The sequence below is a fragment of the Orbilia oligospora genome, assembly GCF_000225545.1.
Source record: "Orbilia oligospora ATCC 24927 unplaced genomic scaffold scaffold00076, whole genome shotgun sequence".
Taxonomy (NCBI): Eukaryota; Fungi; Ascomycota; class Orbiliomycetes; order Orbiliales; family Orbiliaceae; genus Orbilia; species Orbilia oligospora.
Window position 1 is genome coordinate 2,291,766 of NW_011645633.1, and position 20,252 is coordinate 2,312,017.

Sequence of the window (20,252 nt, forward strand, 5' to 3'; positions counted from 1 at the left end):
GAGAAATACTGTTGGATATTTTGAACGAAGTGTGTTGACCCCCGCGGGATATATCAACAGCTATAGCTACCATATGATACTTACTTCCTACTTGGGAGTTATCGATATTCTGGATTGAAATAGGTAGGGCTGATATGAACGCAATCGGCAAGATGGCGAATGATGAAGAGGAAAAGCGATCAAGATGACAAACCATCCGCACTGAAGTGATGTAGAAAAGAAGTGAAAATGAACACCAAGTTTCCAAATATCCGCACCATCCCACACCCCGGGACTGGGTGGCTACCACGATCTAGATCATCATCGATTATGGCACTTGCCGATGACTTAAAGGACGCAATTTCCAAGATCCTAGCTCACTTTCAAAGAAAATACGAGGATTCTTGCTAGGCTGAGCCGCATGTTGCATACGAGCTGTAAGATAGAATCTCATTTTCTCAAGGACAGCGCGCTCAGAGTCCCAAGCCAAGGGGGCATGAATCAGTGCACCGAGGCTTTTTAGAACCCCGCATATATATAGATTGCATTCAAGCTCGTCTAGGCACCACGGGCCCATGACACTTATGTAAGTATTATTTTGTATATCTCGCATGCGCAAGAGTCTTCGAGCCAGCAACACGGGACTCGGCAAGCCGGGACGCCTTCCGGCTAATATGGCTGATATCGATGACCCAGACACCACGGAATCAGTCGAAATGTGCGTATAACTCCAAGCGCTTGCGGCTTCATCGATGTTTCCTCGATAGCTAGTCAAGCATGCGCGATCCAGCGGGCAATAAATTGACATTGTTCTTACTGGATGGGTCTTCAGCTCCGGAGCTCGTAATCTTGCACGGAGGACCTCAGGGCATAAGAGTTCCTTTTTTTTTTTGGCGAACGTGGGAGTTCAGAGCAAGGTTTCTAAAAAGGCTCGAGGTAAGGGTGTCTACAGAATGCGGGGTCGGCATAGCGCAGCTGAGGGATTTAACCTCCGCTGATGTGGGCGCAATTGACTGCAACAAAGCAATAGGATGCAGGATGAAGGGGGGTCAGCAAAGCAGTATGGGGCTCTTCAAATGGGGTCACGAACTCCTCCGCAGCGTAATGCGAAAGTTGTAGATTAATCCTATAACAAGAATCGGCTAGGCAGGCATAGAAGGGCCGGGCTGAAGAGCAAGCAAAGCTTGGATGGTCGTGCGTCGGGGTATCCCACGAGGAGATCTTATATGCATGTGGATAAAATTATGATACTTAGAGTACAATCGGTGAGGGTATAATACGCAAATGAGAAAAGAGACCACGTCGATCAATATAATCAGGTTTGTGCACCCGGTTCCTGTCTGAAAAGAATTATTTCAGATTGTTTGAAGTATCGACGGGCATCTGCGAGCGATTTGCACATGTCAGCATCTGTAAGTCTCGAGGGAAACGAGGGCCGATGGGGATCACGGGAAGCCCAAACACCCATGGGGGTGTTAATTGCCAGTGGGTACCAAGGAAGCGTAAAAGAAGGTGAAACAAACAGGTTGGCAATGCGGAGTGGCCAATGTAAAATAGCTTACCTTCGTCGATGAGAACCAAGCTAAGGTAGTATCTTGTGGAATATTTTTTGTTAACCTCCCGGAATGTGGGGGTTAAATCAAAGCCACCTAAGAACAACCTTATCGGTATCGTCTCGCCTGTGTCAATATTAGTATATGGGTCCGTTTTAGCCAAGTATGTGGGTCTCAATAGAGTCGCGAGGAGACTACGATCCCCATGCTGAAGAGGGCTTCAGGTGACTGTTCTTACCTCGAGATGGTGAGCCGTCCATGATCTAAGCGGAACCCGCGGGTCAGTTATTTTCCCCCAACTGGTGCACACGGAATTACAACTTTATGCACTACATACCTCGAATCTGACCAATGTTTCGCTTTCGTTATATTGGTTTGGAGGCGTTCCGGTTGTCTCCCGTCGAATTATGGAGAGCTCCATATGCTTGATCTTCAACCTAACCAGGAGGAAGTATATTCTTCCGACAATGACATCTTTCAAGTGGTATTTGTTTTTCGAATATTCAAATTCAATATGCAAGCAATCCTCTATGCCGACGTCCATTTTGATAGAACTGTTGATATCCGGGGGTTGTCTGTATGAATAAACCCAGATGTCTTTTTCTCGAATGACGTCTGCCAGCCGTCTGGAAACCGTAACCCGGATGAAATAGCGTAGCTTGACATTTATGCCGTTGTAAGATTCATATTGTTTCTCAACATTCTTGAATTCAAAGTCATATGTTTGGGGGTGCTGAAGATCCCCGGGAGCCGCAAGCTCCTGACCTAGGGAGAGGAACTCATAATGGTTACCTCGATCGAAGAACATCTCTGGGAGGAAACGAGTCAGTATGGATCGAACGGAAAGGTCTACCGTCACATACCAATCGTCCCAATGAACTGAACCTTGATGCCCGTGTGCTCGAGCCTCTTTCCGTCCTTCGGCCTGATCGTGACCGCTCCCTTTACAGACTCTCCATCTTTGTACAGGGGACATTTCTCGCGGCGAGTTTTGTCAAGTTTGACATCGACCATTTGCCTGTCATCTTCAGAGTCCTCCAGGCGGATATCGATATCGAGAGGGGTTGAGAAAAAGTAGGACATGGTTGTGCGATGGAGCTGTGGTAACTCAGTTGGCTAGATTGTTACTGAGGATATCGGACCGCAAGCTGTCTCGGGAGCTTCGGACCCACCGGATAGATAGCAACTAGGTGGATGCGATCGTAAATCCGCGATGCCGATGAATGTTTTCGAGAAGAAAGGGTAAGGTTTGTAGCTGCTATGTTGGGGGTGTCGTGGTGGATTGCGTAGCTTCCAAGGGGAAGACTGCCTAATGCGGAGGGGGGCGTTGTGGCTGGTGTGTGGTGGATATATCACGTGACAGATAGACGACACGAGCAACGCGACAACACATATGTCATCAGCCACAGCGCACCTACCATCCAGAGGGCCTACGATGTATAGAATCGAATCGATTCTACCTCCCCAACCCCGTCTCCGTTCTCCGCGACCAGTCTTCCCAGAACCGGCCAAAGATAGCAGGTCGACGATGGCGGAATGCTGGCACTTTCCCCGCATTTTCCAGGCAGCTGGTAATGCCGGCACTTCATCGGCCTATTATTACCGTCTGAACTATAGCGGTTGAAAACTGCTGGCCGGGTACTTCGTCAGTGTACATGTACATGTCCACGTTCCATTGCAGCACAGCTACCGTCCACTCCTTGCCCGGTTCTCCCATGCGCACAAGCCTGTATGCGTCGTGTGACACAGTCGGTACTGCTGAAGATGTCGGATATTCGTATCTTCCGTACAGGGTGTCTGTACACCGGTACCTGGTGAAGTACTTACATGCAAGCAGGCTCAAGCAGGCTCAAGCAGTTTGCTCAAAGGCCCAACGCGCAACGACACTTCGCATACATCACGATTGCTCATTGCATTTGCATCGTTGACATCATCTTTCGGGGGTGGTGGTATTCCCAAGCAGTCCTCCGTTTTCATCAGAAGATATCATGACGACACGTCGAGTTCGTTAATGTTCCGGATCTTGTTCCAGCCCTCCAAGGGGTGAGTCGTTAGTCGATATTTTGGGTCGAGCTTTCGTGGGTTTTCCACCCCTCCGAGCCTTAGGATTTATCATGCTTCTTCCCCCGTCCAATCAAGAAAGAGACTAACGTAACCATCAAGCCTCCAAAATCCTTAGTGTCTTCGGATGATCCGCATCTACGGCTCGCAAACGGAAACCATGATCATCCTGGCAGCTGGCTTCCTTTGGAGGCGGGGTGCAGATTGGATGCTGTAAGACGGTCTGCACCATCGTGGTCAGTCACGAGGAAGTTTCGTACTTCTCCTCGGATCCACACTAAAGTGAGTTTTGTTGTTGCAGGTTCAACTCCAGACTTGGCCCGTTGCAGTTTTATTACCCCGGATTTTGCTAATGCTCTTCCCCCCAGCCGCTCTGTACAAGGTTGTTCGCTGATGAGTTGTCAGACTCCTGCTCTGCCATCTTGATTAATCCTCGAAACCACAGAAGATTTTACGAATCATAATATGCATCTTGCATTTCGAACACGAATGGGATTCCAAGAAGTCTTTCTCAAAAATCCCTCGTAAGAAAAACGAAGTCAGGCGATCTAGCCTTTACATCTGCGTGCATTGATTGTGCAGCAAACGAGGTGCAAGATGTTGTCTACCAAAAATGTTACCATGACTGCATACATTTTTTTACTACAATACCAGCAAGCGCTCGGAGAAGGCCAGAGAAGATTATCTTGGCTCCGCCTGTGGTGTCCTTTTTCCCTCGCTCCCTGGCTTCGCATGCTGCTTTGACCCAGGTCTTTTTGCAGCCCAAGAATAGGATACTTCGCGGGGTACATATTGTGGAGGAAGCAAGGTTCAACGACATAGTATTTTGGCCCTAAATCCCTCATAAGATCGATCAGGGCTTGCTCTGCTCGTTCCTGCTGCAGGCCGGAGCCCGCCCGTGCTGCCGTGGCACGATGGTCTATTGATGGGGGGAGGGGATGGGGGGGAATTTCTAGGACGATTGATAGGCACGGTCAAGAATCAACAATAAAGACGATATGATGTCTGAACCTGAGCTTCGTGGTGTTGCACGGGCGATCCCCAAAATTTCTAATTTCTTGATCGGCGAGCCAGCGAGATTTGCTGGGTGGGAGAAGCGAAGGGAGTTCGCCACAACTTGCTTAGCTCCCCCGTTTCGCATTACCAACCAAACTAACGAGAAAATAGGCTGCGGGTGGGGGTTTCCAGCAATTGCCAGCTGAATCATGGGACCAGGGAGGATACGCTAATGAAAGCGTGGGGAAACGAGTAATTCTTTTTTTTAAAAGTTTTTTACTTTTTCTAGACATGCAGGCCAATGCATGCATAGAGCAGCAGAGGGAGTGCGCTCATCAGGTCTAAAAAAAAAAAAAACGAGTAGAAGGATGACGGCGGCTTTGGTAAATCTCCCAAGAGATCACCAAAATTATTATAAGAAGCCAGCTTACCCCAATCCTTCAACAGGTATAAAAAGACCTCCTCCCCTCTAGTTTCAGACTTTTGTTTCACTAGTCATCATCGTCAACCACCATCGACAGATATATCGACACTGACAAACTCACCCGCATCCGCCACCTTTGTGCTGCACATTGTGACAGAGTTCCCACCCATTACAGCTTACTTTTTCTATACCACACGAGTTTCTTCCCTTTAGTTCTCAACATGCACCGATATACTCTAAGATCCTCCGTTCAGGTCCCGCTCCCAAAGCCGGATACCTTGAGCTTGGACCTTGATGCGGCACTTGCTCGCCGCACCTCCATTCCAAAGCCAGTTGCTAAGCAAACTGAACATCTCCGCCACATTTGGGTCGTCACCGGCCCCGCTGGTTGCGGAAAGAGCTCTGTTGCTGCCTTTTTAGCCCAAGCCCTCGAACTTCCATACATCGAAGGAGATGATTACCATCCACCAGAGAACGTCAAGAAGATGTCAGATGGAGTCCCACTCACCGACGAAGATCGTTGGGGATGGCTCGATACCCTCCGACACAAGGCTAGCGAGGAACTGGAATCCGGAGCCATGGGGTGTGTAGTTACATGCTCAGCTCTCAAGCGCCGATACCGAGATTTTATTCGCCAAGTTGGTCAGGCCGAAGTCGGAATCGTCGTCCGCTTCGTGTATCTCCGCGCCGACGTCGAACTCCTTATCCAAAGGGTCAAAGCTCGCAAGAACCATTTTATGAAGGATGATATGGTTCGAAGCCAATTCATCGCATTGGAAGAGCCAGATTCCAGCGAGCCAGATGTTATCTCCGTTGACGTCTCCGGATCACTCGCCGAAGTTCAACAAGACGCTCTTCGAGAGGTCGAGGCCAGGATGTTCGAATAGGTCTACGAATGAACACTTGCCCTACACTACACCTCGATATGACACTTCTTTCCTCGACGAAGACAACAAAAGCATTGACATCGGCGTTTCATTGATTCGAAGCATTGGGATAATCACTTCTTCTTCTTCTTTTTTCCCTCTTTTCTTTCCTTATGGAGCTCAACTTAGCGATGGAGTTCCAAAATACCACATGGGCATTGTTTGGGGTTAGGTTTTCTGAGAGTTATTTCTCCTTTTTTTCATTGTTCAGGAAGCATTTCTGGGGTGTTCTTTCTTTATTATTCTTGTATTCAAGAGAATCCAAGGTCAACCTGTAAATTAGCCACTATTCGACCTCCCTGATTCTTCTATGGATGATAACAGTCTTTAATGGAATTTTCCACACTCATTTCTTTACAATTTCCACCTGAAGAAAAGTGATCCGTAAAATCAAAAGTTCATACTTTCGTACTATGTATTATCATACATATACGAAGGAATTTCTAGACGCACGTGCCCCAAAACTTGACTAACATATTCCATAGCTCTGGTACTTTTACTTCTGGTACTTTCATGCGCGGTCGGAGACATTCCTGACGGGGACAAAAAGGAAAGACTTTACAAAATTCCCGTGCATGCGCCGTTGCAGTTGGTACCCTCGTGACATGTTCTTTTTTCGTGGCCTCGAATTCCGCCAGTTACCGGCAGCTTGGTTCCAAGGCATATGTCCTCGGTTCTTCATGCCTAATGACGTGATGTACCAAACCGCGGGCCAGTGAAGCTATGAGGTACATGTCCACGTCCATACTTATGTCCCTCTGATTTTTTTATTTTTTTTATTTTTATTTTATTTCTTCGATTCTGTTCTGTTCTGTGCTGGTCTATCCAATAGGAATGAATAAGCTGCTGCAGGTGAGAAGATGACCAGACGCCGGACTGGCCCCCCTCGGCATCGCCATTGCATCGCTCTTCGCTCGATGTTTGCAGCGATGAGTCTTCCTTCCTTCAACCAATTGCGGAGACCTCTCCTTTCCTCCACGGTTTCAGTTCTCGTACATCCTACATACAAGTATCTTTTTTGCAAGTTGCATCCCACTTGATTGCTTTTTCTCTCTTTTCTTTTCTTTTCTTTTCTTTGCACACCCAAAGAAAGAAAGAAAAAACGTGGAGGTTTGTGCTAACTAATAGTTAGCAGCCTGGTTTGCTTTTCTTTCCGAGATTTCGTTCACGTAACAAATGGGCCTCAGCCTTTTTTCCGCACACGAACGCCTATTGTCCCACGCTGAAGGAGTAAGCCGAAGACGAACTACGCTGATTGGACAATTGCCTAAAGCTTTAACCCTTGAGAGCGAGAGAGAAAAAAAGGGAGGTTTTCGTTCAAGGGCCAAAAGAAAGGAACAAAAGAAAAAAGAAACGAAGAACGTGGGAGACAGCCACATTTTCCCTCCCATCGATCGAATCGATGGATCCAGGTCGTTGGAACCCCTTCCTATTGGCTGGTGGAATAAACTGCAACTAAAACAACAGCTCTAAATTTCGAAGAAGATGATTCGAAAAGATGGCTCGTCCGTCAAATATCCCCTTTTTTCGAAGACGCTTTGGCAAATCTCCTTCCTAATCTAACTTCTTAGACGTTAGCCATCAGAGCGTTTGGCTCCTTCGAGAATACTGGACCTTCAGAAACATAAAACATAGGCTTTCTTGAAGCTAATTTAGCACCGTCTACCCGAGACCCGCGAAATATGGAAAACCATCCCCCCTTCCAGGCAGGAAAGTCTGAGCCATCTTGTTAGTGTGGGGGATACCAGGCGGTCTAGAGGCGAATTCCAGATAATCGAGTAAGAGGAATAATACAACCCCGAAGCGTTTAGCGGTCACTAAAAATTCTCCTTTGTTGGGTCGCAAGCCTTGTCAATCCGCAGCCTTGTCGGATTGATTTTTGATCTCGTGGACCTTGTCTTTCGCATACACTTTGCTAGGAAAGTCTCGACTAACTACCTAGCTGGGGGGCTAATGCATTTCTGCAGACAGACGAAAACCCCCAACTATTACTTTATTGTTTTGGAACAAAAAAGTTTGAACCTGCAAGGGGTAATTAGAAGGTCGAGATTAGGGATTAGATGTCCTCGTTATTCTGTTTTGCTATCACTGTTTTTTTCGCTCGCTCGCTTGGGTCAATTGCGAAAACCAGAAGTTGGGGATGTGTCAAAGGATGGCTGTTTCGTCGGAAATAGATACGGGTTTTTCCAAGGAGGCAATCGATTAAACGTAATCTTCACCCCAGTCTTTGTACATAATCTTAACCAGAACGATGTCTCGACCCACCTCGACTGCGATCCCCAATATTAACCCAACATGGCTGACTGTGTACACGACTACTACGTACTGAACAGTATACTGCTACGTACAATGTACAAAAGGGCTCCACAGTGCGAACCTGTCGGCGACATTGTGGTCCCTTGCTCCACCAACATCAGAAAGAAGAAAAAGTCAAACCACCATCAGCAGCCTACACAATATCCGATCGCTCAATTGCCGATGTGTACCAAATAGGAATTATTATTTGGGATTGGAAGCTTTTGGGTGAAATTTGTGGGGTGTGTGTGGGACTGTTTAGTAACAGAACCCGGAGAAGCATGGAAGGTTGTTGCATTGGCGGTACCAGCTTTTGGCAAGGGGGCCCACTTTCCGATATTTGGGATTACCATATCTGTTGCAAATCTGGACCAAGTTCTGAAAAAACTCTGAGTCCGACGTGCTTTTTTTTCCTTTTCGTGGGGAAAAAAGCGTGATCAGATACCTTAAAAGGTTTTTTTTTTCTCTTCCCCAGGAATGGTGGTTTTTTTACATATCTCGTATAAAACATACAGGCAGCTATTCCCTTCAAGACGATTACCATGCATGTTTCTTCTATAGCTATATCAGAATGCTACCATATGTAATATAGTCCTACGCCATACGAGATGAAGAAAGTAATATCGGATTCCCCCTTGCATAATGTCAACGGTAAGTATTCCGTCGCTGTTATAACTAGCGTACGGTCATGTGAGTATGTAAAAGATACATACTATGTAGTGGAATGTTGTACAGAAAAAGTACAAGTCTGGCTAAAGTACAAAGAATGTAAAAAAACTACAGATGGCCACTAAACAAAAACGTGACCTATCTGAGTTTGGATATCAAAACTTCAGGCTCCTCGCAATAACGCTTGACGAGGCTTGCCATTCGTGCCATCGTGCTACCATCTACAACGCGATGGTCCGCAGACTATCCGAAATCACACCCGTTAGTATCACAAGTTGCACGACGGGGACGAAAGAGAGGGGAATTGCCACGAGTCAGTGAGGGGGGGGAAGTGCATGCAAAAAAACTTACCCATGAAAAGTTGACAACAGTCTTCGGGACAACGGCCCCATTCTCGTCAAAAGCTGGTACGACCTTGGTTCTGCCGATACCCATAATCGCCACCTCACTCGTGACAACCACGGGAGCAACATATGTGCCGCCAACATTCCCAATGTTACTCAACGTGATGGTACCACCTTTGAGGTCGGCTGAGGTGAGCTTTCCCGCGCTCCCCGCCGCTTGGAGCCGGGCCAACTCCGAAGCGATCTCAAGAATACTAAGCTGCTGAACGTTTTTGATGTTTGGAACCAAAAGACCCGTTGGTGTATCCATTGCAACACCAATGTTGTGCTGTGGGCGCATGACAAGCTTTGGTTTGGCCTCGTCGGCAAGATCGACCCTGCAATTGATCAAAGGGTACTCTTCGAGCGCAGCTGAGACAGCCTTGAGGAAGAAAGGCATGTATGAGATTTTTTTGAGGGACGGGTCGCCGGACCTGGCCAGATTCTTATTGATGGTATGACGCAAGGCGACCAATCGGTCAATGTAAGCCTCGTCGGCGTACAAAAAGTGGGGTATCGAGAGTGATCGGGTCATTGTCTTGAACATTGTGCTCTGGATTGGCGTCAAGGGAACCGTCTGTTCTTCTAGAGACACTGTCTGTGCTATTTTCGGACGGGCAGATGGTGATGTTGATGTTGATGTTGATGATGATGATGATGACGATGATTCTGTGGGCTCCTCGACATATCTCTCGACATCCTCCTTCAGAACACGGCCGTCCTTGCCGGTGCCGTTAATCATCGTGATATCCAGTCCACGTTCCTTTATGATTCTGCGGACAGCAGGTGTGGCTAGTGTCCTATACTTGCCGCTGTTGCTTCCGTTGATCTTGGCAACGGCTTCTTGGGCATTCTCAACAGGCAACCTGGTTGTTGGTGAGGAAGCAGCGGCTGGTGCTTCAGCCGCTGAAGATTTGTCTGTAGCGGCTGCAGCATTTGAAGTGGCTGGTTCGGACGCATCCTCTGGTAGATCAGTCATATCTATATCAACCAGAGGCTTTCCAACAATAGCCATATCGCCCGCTTCATAGTACAGCTTCTTGATAACCCCATCATATCTCGACGATATCTATTCATCCCAAGCCCATCCATGAGATCAGTATATCTTCCTATCGATGTCGAGCTCCACGGCCAGACCCCATCTCTTTTAGAAGGGGGAAAGCGAAGGGGAGGAAGGAGGAAAGGTGGTACTCACCTCTACCGAAGCCTTATCCGATTGGACTTCACAGATGTTATCGAACTGTTCGACCTTGGCTCCGGGTTGCACGAACCACTGTATGATTTCGCACTCCCGTATTCCCTCGCCGATGTCCGCTAACAGGAAAGGCTTCACGACGAATGCCGGCCGTGAATAGTGGAGATGCGCCCGTTGAGGTTCCGTCCGCCATGCCATCCGGCTGGTACTCCCCACCCGGCTCAGTAACGACCGACGCCACATCCTTTCGTTTCTTTTCCGTGGGAGATGCTAGAAGAGAGGATGGGGGAGGAGAGTTGAGATGTGTCGAGCTTGTGTCGATTTAATCGATTTCAGGTTCAGCTGTAACTATAACAATAGCGGCCAGCACAAACAGAACAGCAAACGGAACCAGCGGATGGGTGAGCAGAGGGAGCGGAAGATAATTGACAATTACAACGACAGAAAAGGGAATCGGCAAGAAAGAAATTAAAAACTCCAAAGATAGCCGGCAATGGGCTCGGAGAAGTGATGTGGGAGCTCGCAGCTTGGTGTTTTTCCGGGGAAGCCTGGGAATCCGCTTAACATCGGCATTGTAGTGTCGAGATGCTGTTTTTTGGAGCTCTAGCCATGGTTCATCCCGCCCAGCCGCCAGGGGTCCGCATGCTGACCCAACGCACCGCTCTGTTGCATTTTGTTACTCTATTTGATTTTAACTATTTTGATAGTTTGATATTTTGGTATTGATGCTCAGGCTACGTTTGAATGCGAACAGTTTAATTGTTATATCAAGGGTATATATCCATCTTTGAGGTGGGAAGTTTGTCTGGGTCGATAAAGGGAAACCGTTCCGGGTTATCCGCTCTACAATATACCTACTCAAGTAATTAAGTAGGGAACGCCGGTCAACGATCCCATAAACTAGTCTGAGAGGGATAGTTTCATGGACGGAAATAATGTGAATACGAATGATGAATTTAAATGATAAATGATGAATATAAATGATAATATGAAGCTACAACATGCTGCAGGATTGCGAAATAGTCTTTGAAGAAGAGGAAGAAGAAGAAAAAAGCCTGGAAAGAAAAACGCCCCGAGCACCGATTGATCCGCCAAATAAAAAGACTGGGAAAAGAGAAAAGAACGCCTAGTGATAAACAAGCCGGCACCCGTGATCATACACATCCCCGCGATTCAGCCCGAATCTACCGACATCAATATCCCCCCGCATATCGTCCGGCAGTCCTCCACCCCTTAAGCCATCTTCCCCCCCCGTCTCATCTTTGGCCACCTAGACGAAACCAACCTACCTCAGCCACATAGCTACAACCCTAACGGCCGATCAGAAGTGAGAAGAAGAGAGGGGGTTATACCTCAACCATTTTCCCATCCTCAACTTTGACGGTCTTATCTCTCAACTTGCGCATCAAAGCTACGAACTGGCTTTCCTGGAACTTACGACTGGTGTCTTGGCTTAGAGTATCGACCAGTTGTCCAGCTGTTCTGGCGAGCTCATCTGCATCAGCACGAGATTGATCCTGTTCTTCCTTTACATCCTCCTTGACATCTTCTGATTGTAAGATGGGATTTGTGTTTTGTAGAAGAAGAGGATTTGGGGCTTCTCTCTGGGGGAAATCAACGACATCGGAATGTAATGTTGCAGCTTCTTCGAACATCTGATCGAATTCGGCATCGGTGTAGGATGTTTTGGTGTCAACATGGTTGGATTGTAGAGGTTCATAAGAAGATGTCGCCATGGGTAAGTAGCTGGCGTTTATGCCGTTCATAGGCATGAAGCCACTACCGGCAACCGGTGCATTTTGTTGAGAGATGGACTGCTGAGCAGGTGGAGTGCTTAGTTGGGACAGGAATTCGGCTCCCCATCCCGTGACAGCTGGTTTGTTGTGAATCTGTAAGGATGGAGGGGGTGTGGAAAGTTGAAGTCGCTGAAAGTCAGCGGCCCATGCCGGTTGATGGAGGGCAGCAGGAGATGGAGGAGCAATAGAGAAGTTCTGAAGAGAAGGACGGGATCGAAGGGCTGTCTGAGAAGGACCAGCCGGGGAGGAACTGAGAAACTGTTCAAACTCATCGTGATGTTGTTGGTGTGGGTTTAGATGGGACTGCTGTCGGAACTGGTTGGATGCTGGTGAAGCAGAGCGGAAGCGGTCCTGTTGGAGGGAGCGGTCGGAGGCGGCATGGTTTTTGAGGGACTGCAGCGGGTTTGAGGGACCGCACATGGATGAAGAGGCCATCTTTGATCTAGTATTTTCCTCCAGAGATACCTAAATACTGGGGGGGCTGACGGGGGGGAAGATAGTGGTGAAGGGAGGATGTCGAAAGAAGGTTTCAAGAAGATCTAGATTCGATTGTCATTGCATTATAATGCAAGGTCGATGTCCTCGGCTTCGGCTTTCATGTGAAGTTAGCCGAGGGACCAGCCATTTGTGGAAATCACGTGACCACATACTCTGTCTCTCAGAGATATGCGGTGTGATGTCGTTACGGGAGAGGATGGAGACTAAAAAGAAATCGCGCAGATTGATTGGAACAAGCCAAAAGTGCGGATGTGGAATGGGGAACTGGGGAAACAGATTGGCCAATCAGTTGCGTGGTCGAGAGAATGAGTCACTCGGTTGTTCTGTCAGAAAAGTGTAAGAGTCATCCATCTGCACCTCTGTTGCGATGTAACAACACAATATCAAACAGCCTCAACACATTCGACACAATCCTACTCTTCGCGCAGGACTGACTTGTCGCACTTGCTAGTGGTTACTTGAGTATATTCGATAATGTAATATACAGAGTACTCAAGTCCTCTTGTAATAAATAAAAATAAAATAAAATAAAATAAACTAGAATAAAACAAAAAAAATATATATATATAGTTCGAATGATAAAGAAATGAGGCTGTGTTATGTACTAGTATGTACATAAAGTACTAGGCTGGTCTGGGGGGGCTTGTCAAACAGCCGGCAGGACAGCCTTACCACCTACAACCACACGCTAAATAAGGTAATTATACAGTACGGTAATGGAATAGGGAAAAAAAGTATAAGAACCCGTGAGTCACCCTCTGTTTTTCTGGCCTTTCTTCTTCTTCTTCTTCTTCTCCTCCATCATCACCGCGAGAGTAATTATATTATAAAGTATCAAAAAGAATTCTGCCAAAATGGCCGCTTGAATCGCCACCCCCGCTCTCGCTCCCACCTCATCTCCAAATCCCCTTTGCCCCCCTTTTACAAACAAAATAGCTTCCTCTTCTTTTTTTCAAAATCAGGCCCCGTCTTTTAAAGACTCGCCTGATTTCACTACCGCCAAAATAACTTCGCTTAGCGAGTTACCACCCCCCCAAACCGTCAAAATTTCACCCTCAACGGACGCTCTGCGTTACGCACAAGCCCAAGATCCGCCAGGATGGCCCAATTCACTACCCCAAACATCGCCTCTAAGGCAAAATCCCAATCAAGATCTTCCCATCAATTTCACAGCAGACTTCGAGCTCTTCGGTCCAGCAGATCCTTCTCCCAATCCAATCAACAGGAGGACGCAAGAACCCCTCAACTCGACTTCTCGTGCGATCCCTGATTTGACTTCTTCAACCTCAGCTTCAGCTGTTGGAAACGTCAACGACGCTGTCTTCAATCTCGGTTACACCACTTCCCTGCCAACCAACCGCTCGTCCTTTGTCCCTGTCCAACGCTCTCCATTCGTCAACCCCGCTTCGGACTTCAATCCCGCTCTCATAGAGACTCTCTCCGACAACCACCGATCACATCTTATTCGAGGTAATTCTTCCCCCATTAATATTCCCATTATTCCCATTATTCCCGTTCCCATCTCCACTCTCACACTTCCCCCAATCAACTCCATCTTCGACTCTGTCGATATGGAAATGACGGAAACCGAAATGGAAACAGAAACGGACACTTTAGCCATGTATCTAGACTATTCCTCCTGTTCTTCCTCTCCTTCTTCTTCTTCTGAATCCCCGCTAAACATCAATATTAACAAATCTTCAGAGTTCAACAAGCGACAGAGAAACATGGAAGAAGAGCTGTTGTCCCTGGCAGCCCTCGAGGCTTCGCCATTCCACGCCAACGACATGACCTTCTCCCCCAACGGGCCCCTCTTCCACGACTTCTCCCCGTTCATCGGTACTCTCCACACCGGAAGGACCAATGACACTCTCGACGACTCCTCTCCAATGGACACTCCTCTCTTTGGTCTTGACGATGGAATTCCCGAGGAATGGCCCACCCTCTTCCCCACCGAGGATGCCATCAACCCTTCTTCCTCCACAGACATCCTCGTCAATCCCGCCGCTCTGATGATCGGTGGAGACTCCTCTTCTACCCCCCCGCTCACTGCCATCATCCCATCCAGGCAGTTTTCTAACGACTCTAACAACTCTCTCACCCCACCATCGCCTTCTATGAAGTCAAGGTCGGCTTCCAACGCCCAGAAGAGATCTTCTCTGACCGGTATCAGCCGGAGGAAAGCCGCGGCCGATCTGCCTCCTGTGCAGTTCGACCCTTCCAACCCAGTAGATATCAAGCGAGCGAGAAACACAATGGCTGCTCGTAAATCCCGAGCAAGACGAGTCGAGAAGATGGAGGAATTGGCAGAGGCCGTCGAGAAGCTGCAGGCTGAGGCCCAGCAGCTCAAGGAGGAGAAGGAGTTCTACAAGAACCTAGCTCGACAGCACGGTGCCCTAGTTGATTGACTTAGGCAAATGCTCGAGCGAAAGTTGGAAGGTTCATCGTCATCATTATCATCATTGTCACCGTCACTATCACTTGGGAATTCTTCTAAATCTAATAATCTTGGGAATAATATTGGTTTTGGCCATCCTGGTGGAGTTTCTTTGGGCTTGTAAGGCGTTTAAAACAACCCCTTCTAGTTCATTGCTGGAGGACTCTTTCTTTATCTCTTTCTTGTTCATCCTTCTGTTTTTCATTCTTTTTTTCTTCTTCTCAACTTTCTTCAACTTTCATGATTAACGATGAATAGTCTGTCTTCGTGGTTTTTTTGATCGAGTCTTTCTTCTTTTCATTATATTTGAGCCTCGCTTCCTTGAGAGTTTGTATGCATGCTCGCGGAGGGTTTATTTTTATACCCTCGCTGCTGGGAACAAATTTGTTCTTTCTCCTAGGTTATTATTCGCTACCTATTGTGAGATTCATTTTCATAGCATATACAAGTCCAGAAATCACAAAAATATATATATACACTATTCGATCATTGTTCTAATAACTTCTTTCCTCTACCTTGCTAAATCACACAGCGTGATGTGACGATATGAACGAGTTTTTCTATCGAAATGTGTGGATCGTCTGAATGGGGACATTGCTCGTGATAGTGAAGACGAGCTGAGACTGGGGAAGCACATGCACATGCCTGCACCGTAGAAGTGTGGACAGATCCTTCACCCTTCTTCCTCCTCCTCCTCTTCTTCTTCTTTGTCTCCAGCCTGCAGATGGCTATTTTCGGCTTGCTAAGATCTTTGGTTTGTGCGAACAGGCAAACCCCGGCCGTCCATTTCTTTCATCTATGTTTGTAAGTACTTGAGTAAGTACTTACTTACTTACAGCAATCCCCGTCGTCACCCTCGCATGAGATCGTGCGTCTACATGTAGGCCGAAGTACAGTGTATGCTGACAGGAAAAGCAAAACATCCACAACTTACTGCAGAACTTTGTCCCGGCTTCCCTGTCCCCTGTCCCTTCTCTCTTCCTTTCCTTCTTTTTCTTCTTAAAAACTCAGCTGAGAAGTGCTAGTTCAATAGGAAAAGGGACTAGGAATACCACTTTTTGTTTTTCTGCTGTGGCAAATGTAAATACTAACAGGTACCTACCTACCTACTTAAGTACTTAAGTACCTACTCAGGTATGGGGTATGAGGTATGCAGATATGTGTACGTCAAGTAATCATTTTGATAGTCCTTGAGTTTCGATCTCATGCATGGAAAGGACCTTTTGAAGCAAAGCCAATCCATGGAGAGTTCTTCCCTCCTCCCTTAGTCGATTCCAAAATGTATATGCCAATTCGCCCGTCATCCGAGATCTCGAGAACATACCCATATACCCCGAATTATATGTACCAGTATTTTCACGTGGAGATAACAATAGATTGGTGTAATAACTATCTAGCAAAAATTCAAAGAAGGAAGAAAAAGGGATCCTGGCCCGGGCAAAACCATAGGCTTTCATGAAACTAATTCTAGGCATCGATCGATTTCGATACGTATAGATATAGTACATGTACCTAGGGTATCTACCTAAGTACTAGGTGCCTGCTGATAATTTACTATACTTACCGCGTACCGGACCTACTCATCTACACGACTTCTATCCTACGTTCATGCGCAATGATCATCCAGGGTCCTACAGTTTTTGGTGTTATTTGCACATTCCGTAATTTGATTTGTATTATATCGGAATGCCTGTACAATATTACTATCATCCCCTACTTACATAAGAAGTATTTATACAAAAGAGTCCTCAACGTGACGATGTGTCCGGTTATCAATTACATACTTTTTAGACACTCTTTCAAATCAATATTAGATCCGACGGATTCAAATTCACAAAGCTTCAAAAGTTGACCCTATATTAGACTTTTCTTCGAGACGGCCAATTTGTGGCATTGAAAGCACCCCGGGCCCCATGTATCTGGATGAATGAATGAAAAAAAATTACGGGAGGAACTAAAGAAAACCAGGAAGCTACGTAGAAATATTATACAAAAATATGGACAGTTGAGAGGTCTCCCCGTACTTAAGCAAACCGCACACGCCGAATTCGTGTATTGTTACAAAGAGGCTCTCCAGTCATTTCTGTGCCTTTTATCAGTAGGGGAGTGGCAACAAAAGCCCATTTGATGCTGAAAGGGGGAGAAAGGAGGGGAAGGGTCAATCGGGAGGGGGAAGAAAAGAAAGAAAGAGGGGGAAGAAGAACAAAAATCCTTCGAAAGGAGGTAATTAAGAATACGTATACAGAGTATATAAACCAGTGTGTGGGGCACGGGTTGTAAAAGGAAACGTGTGGTCGTTTCCTCGAAGTCGACATGTCTACCATTGCAACTGACGCCTGGGAATTCCATGTATGTATAAGAACAAAACAAAACAAAACGACATAAAGAGAGGAAAGGCCGGGGATTTATTATATAATAGGCGAAAGGAAAAAGTTTGGCATGGGGTATCTGGGGGAAAAAAATCGCTTTTGACATCATATATATAAAGTGTGGGTCGGATGGATGTGTAATGGCCGTGATGTGTCCAGAGAAACCCAGGTTGTCTCACCATTTTAGTTAGTTAGTATTAGTATTCGGGTTCGTGCTGGTCTAAAGAGAGCTCTATGAGCCAACCGGCGGATAAACCGCAGATATTACTGCTCAACCACGCAATCTGAGAGATTGATTAAGAGCTGGGCTAGACAGCGCTTTGTTGCTTGGTCATCGCGAAGAACTTGAGAGAACGTGGCATCTCGAAGTGGCTCTGGAAGGCATTGTCTCAATGCTTCACGGGCACGTGGATTATCGCTAAGCCTATAAGGAAAAGAAGGAGGAAATAATTTAGTAGAGTATCTTTCTAGCCCAAAGAGTAGAATCCAATACCTCAAGAAGCATCGGACAACGTGCTTGAGCAACCTGACCGTCTGCTGTTCAACAAGTTGGTTGACCATGTTGCTCAGAACGGTACCAACAGCGTAGAAGCGTTCGTATGTTTGGCAGATGTATTGGAGGCCAGTATCGTCAAGAAGAATTTTCTGAACGATGAATATAGCAACTGTCTTAGACAATTCCGAGCCGGTTTCCATAATTCGGAGGCAGAGAGGGATGATCTCCGTCGAAAGGAGAAAGTTGATGACTTCAGAGCTGTCATTCTTTACAAGTGCACCGATAACACCGAGGGAAGTAAGTCTGAGGTATTCGAAAGGCCTGGATTTTGAGGTGGTATTGAGGAATGGGTAAAGGAACAAGGGGATGTGAGCTAGATTGTATTAGCAAAGCAGGTTATCATCTGTATCTGGGGAGAATTCTGTACCGTTCAAGAAAAGGTTTCGGGTGTCGTTATGGGAAGCAACGCACTGAAGGAGTGCAAGGGCGTTGCAAACTCGATTTGAGGCGGCGGCAGTCAAGGAGGAGGGGTTGAGAAGTGGATATACTGATATGATTTCTTGGACCAGGACCGCCATAACACCTGGATATATTTGGAATGTTAGAAAATCGGGGACATTTTACTGAAGGAAAGCGGAAGCGTACCAAATGAGTGCCAGAGTAGAAGAGCAAGATCATCAACTTGTTCTCGTTTCTTGGAGAGTTCCAGGAGGGCCTGCTCGCGTGACCCTCCAGCAACAAGCTCCATAATCCAGCCGTAGACCTTCTGTTCTTCCTCGGAGGCTCGAATCTGCGCTGGAATCTGGTTCATCAAGGTGGCTGCCGCTCCAACATTGACAGCGGCCTGTTGTTGTGCTTGCTGAACATGCTGCTGCTGCTGCTGCTGTTGCTGCTGCTGTGACTGATTGGCACCGAGGAGGCCGCGTGTATTTAGGTTATAGAGGCCTGGCTGGGATGGTTGCGAATGAAGTTGAGTCTGCTGGTGCTGCAAGTGGTGGTGTTGTTGTTGCTGTTGCTGTTGCTGTTGCTGCTGCTGCTGAGTCTGCAGCCATCCCTGCTGGTCGTGAGAGAACGCCTGATGCGCGCTGGTGAACTGAAGAGAGCTTTGCATCATCTTGATGATGATGATTATGGTGGTAGATACTAATGTTGAATCTTTGAAGGCTGGTAAAGGGTCAGATGCAGTTGAAGAACAAGGGCAGGCGTGGGGTTTGATGTTGGCGAACTTTCAGACCCAGCAGAATGGAGCAGGGATGATGGAGGATTCCGGGAGTCGGCCGAGATGAGGGTTATCTACTACAAAAGAATGAAACAACAGGATCGAGCGAATTAATAGTACAAGGTGATGAGGTTGAAAAGAGTAGGTGATGATGGTAACGACGATGGTGGCGAGGATTGATGGAGGATTTGTTTGTTCGTAGGATGATTCCCTCCAGCGCCAAAAGCATAATTACTTACCCTTTACATGCTAAGTAATCTCACAACCATATATGATAATTGATAGCATTGTCACCTCCATCCTTTCATACGCCCCCGCTTCTCTTCTCTCCTCCCCTCTCCTCCTCTCTTCTGTTTTCATGTAGGAACCTGCAGTTGTACGACAATAGTTGTGCATCGTCGTACAAATCACCCTAAGAAAAAATACAAAAAAGGAAAGAAAACAAAAGAAAAAGAAAAAGAAACGAAGAAAGGAAGGCCATTACAACTAAAGGGTCGACTTCTCGCTCACGATGCATTATATTTTGGCGTGTGTATGACATTACATATAAGTGTCTCCGGAGTCAGTGTATGGTATATACTGAAATAAGTAAAAATAAATAATAGTAATAATAATAATAAAACCCTCTTTGTCGGGGCCCTCAGGGCAGACATCTTGTATGATGGCGAGGAGGAAGTAGTTCTGATAGCAGATGGAAAAGAACATACACAAACTGGCAAGCACCCTCCCTCCTCATCTGGCATTCGAAAAACAAGTCTATCGCACACATTAATACCACGCCGATCGTGGTCTCTCATCATTTACCTCTTCGCATCATATTACATTGAGGAGAAACGGGAACAAGAAAGTGATAATTACTTATGTATATCTTCGTGACCGGAAGCTGAAGCGTGAAAGCAAGCATTAAAAGAAAGGAGAACCGACAGACGGGAAAGAAAGAAGAAAGAAAGAAAAAA

The 20,252-nt window shown here is 46.7% G+C and overlaps 6 protein-coding genes across 6 annotated transcripts; 2 read left to right on the forward strand and 4 right to left on the reverse strand.

Annotated features, from left to right (window-relative positions):
• Window positions 1-1,294: 1,294 nt before the first annotated feature.
• Window positions 1,295-2,615, reverse strand: AOL_s00076g674 (uncharacterized protein; the record flags this gene model as incomplete). The annotated part of the gene is made up of 5 exons (XM_011123226.1): window positions 1,295-1,362; window positions 1,542-1,658; window positions 1,771-1,795; window positions 1,870-2,342; window positions 2,396-2,615. The coding sequence occupies 5 exons, from the start codon at window positions 2,613-2,615 to the stop codon at window positions 1,295-1,297; spliced, it is 903 nt and encodes a 300-aa protein (XP_011121528.1).
• A 2,619-nt stretch (window positions 2,616-5,234) lies between these two features.
• AOL_s00076g675 (uncharacterized protein) lies at window positions 5,235-5,900 on the forward strand (the record flags this gene model as incomplete). Its single annotated transcript, XM_011123227.1, has 1 exon — window positions 5,235-5,900. The coding sequence occupies one exon, from the start codon at window positions 5,235-5,237 to the stop codon at window positions 5,898-5,900; it is 666 nt and encodes a 221-aa protein (XP_011121529.1).
• Window positions 5,901-9,041: 3,141 nt separating this feature from the next.
• AOL_s00076g676 (uncharacterized protein) lies at window positions 9,042-10,724 on the reverse strand (the record flags this gene model as incomplete). The annotated part of the gene is made up of 3 exons (XM_011123228.1): window positions 9,042-9,146; window positions 9,255-10,355; window positions 10,482-10,724. 3 exons carry the CDS (start codon window positions 10,722-10,724, stop codon window positions 9,042-9,044), a joined length of 1,449 nt encoding a protein of 482 aa, XP_011121530.1.
• A 1,103-nt stretch (window positions 10,725-11,827) lies between these two features.
• Window positions 11,828-12,712, reverse strand: AOL_s00076g677 (uncharacterized protein; the record flags this gene model as incomplete). The annotated part of the gene is made up of 1 exon (XM_011123229.1): window positions 11,828-12,712. One exon carries the CDS (start codon window positions 12,710-12,712, stop codon window positions 11,828-11,830), a length of 885 nt encoding a protein of 294 aa, XP_011121531.1.
• A 649-nt stretch (window positions 12,713-13,361) lies between these two features.
• AOL_s00076g678 (uncharacterized protein) lies at window positions 13,362-15,183 on the forward strand (the record flags this gene model as incomplete). Its single annotated transcript, XM_011123230.1, has 2 exons — window positions 13,362-13,382; window positions 13,738-15,183. 2 exons carry the CDS (start codon window positions 13,362-13,364, stop codon window positions 15,181-15,183), a joined length of 1,467 nt encoding a protein of 488 aa, XP_011121532.1.
• Window positions 15,184-17,845: 2,662 nt separating this feature from the next.
• AOL_s00076g679 (uncharacterized protein) lies at window positions 17,846-19,191 on the reverse strand (the record flags this gene model as incomplete). The annotated part of the gene is made up of 4 exons (XM_011123231.1): window positions 17,846-18,005; window positions 18,075-18,450; window positions 18,505-18,660; window positions 18,723-19,191. The coding sequence occupies 4 exons, from the start codon at window positions 19,189-19,191 to the stop codon at window positions 17,846-17,848; spliced, it is 1,161 nt and encodes a 386-aa protein (XP_011121533.1).
• Window positions 19,192-20,252: the final 1,061 nt, after the last annotated feature.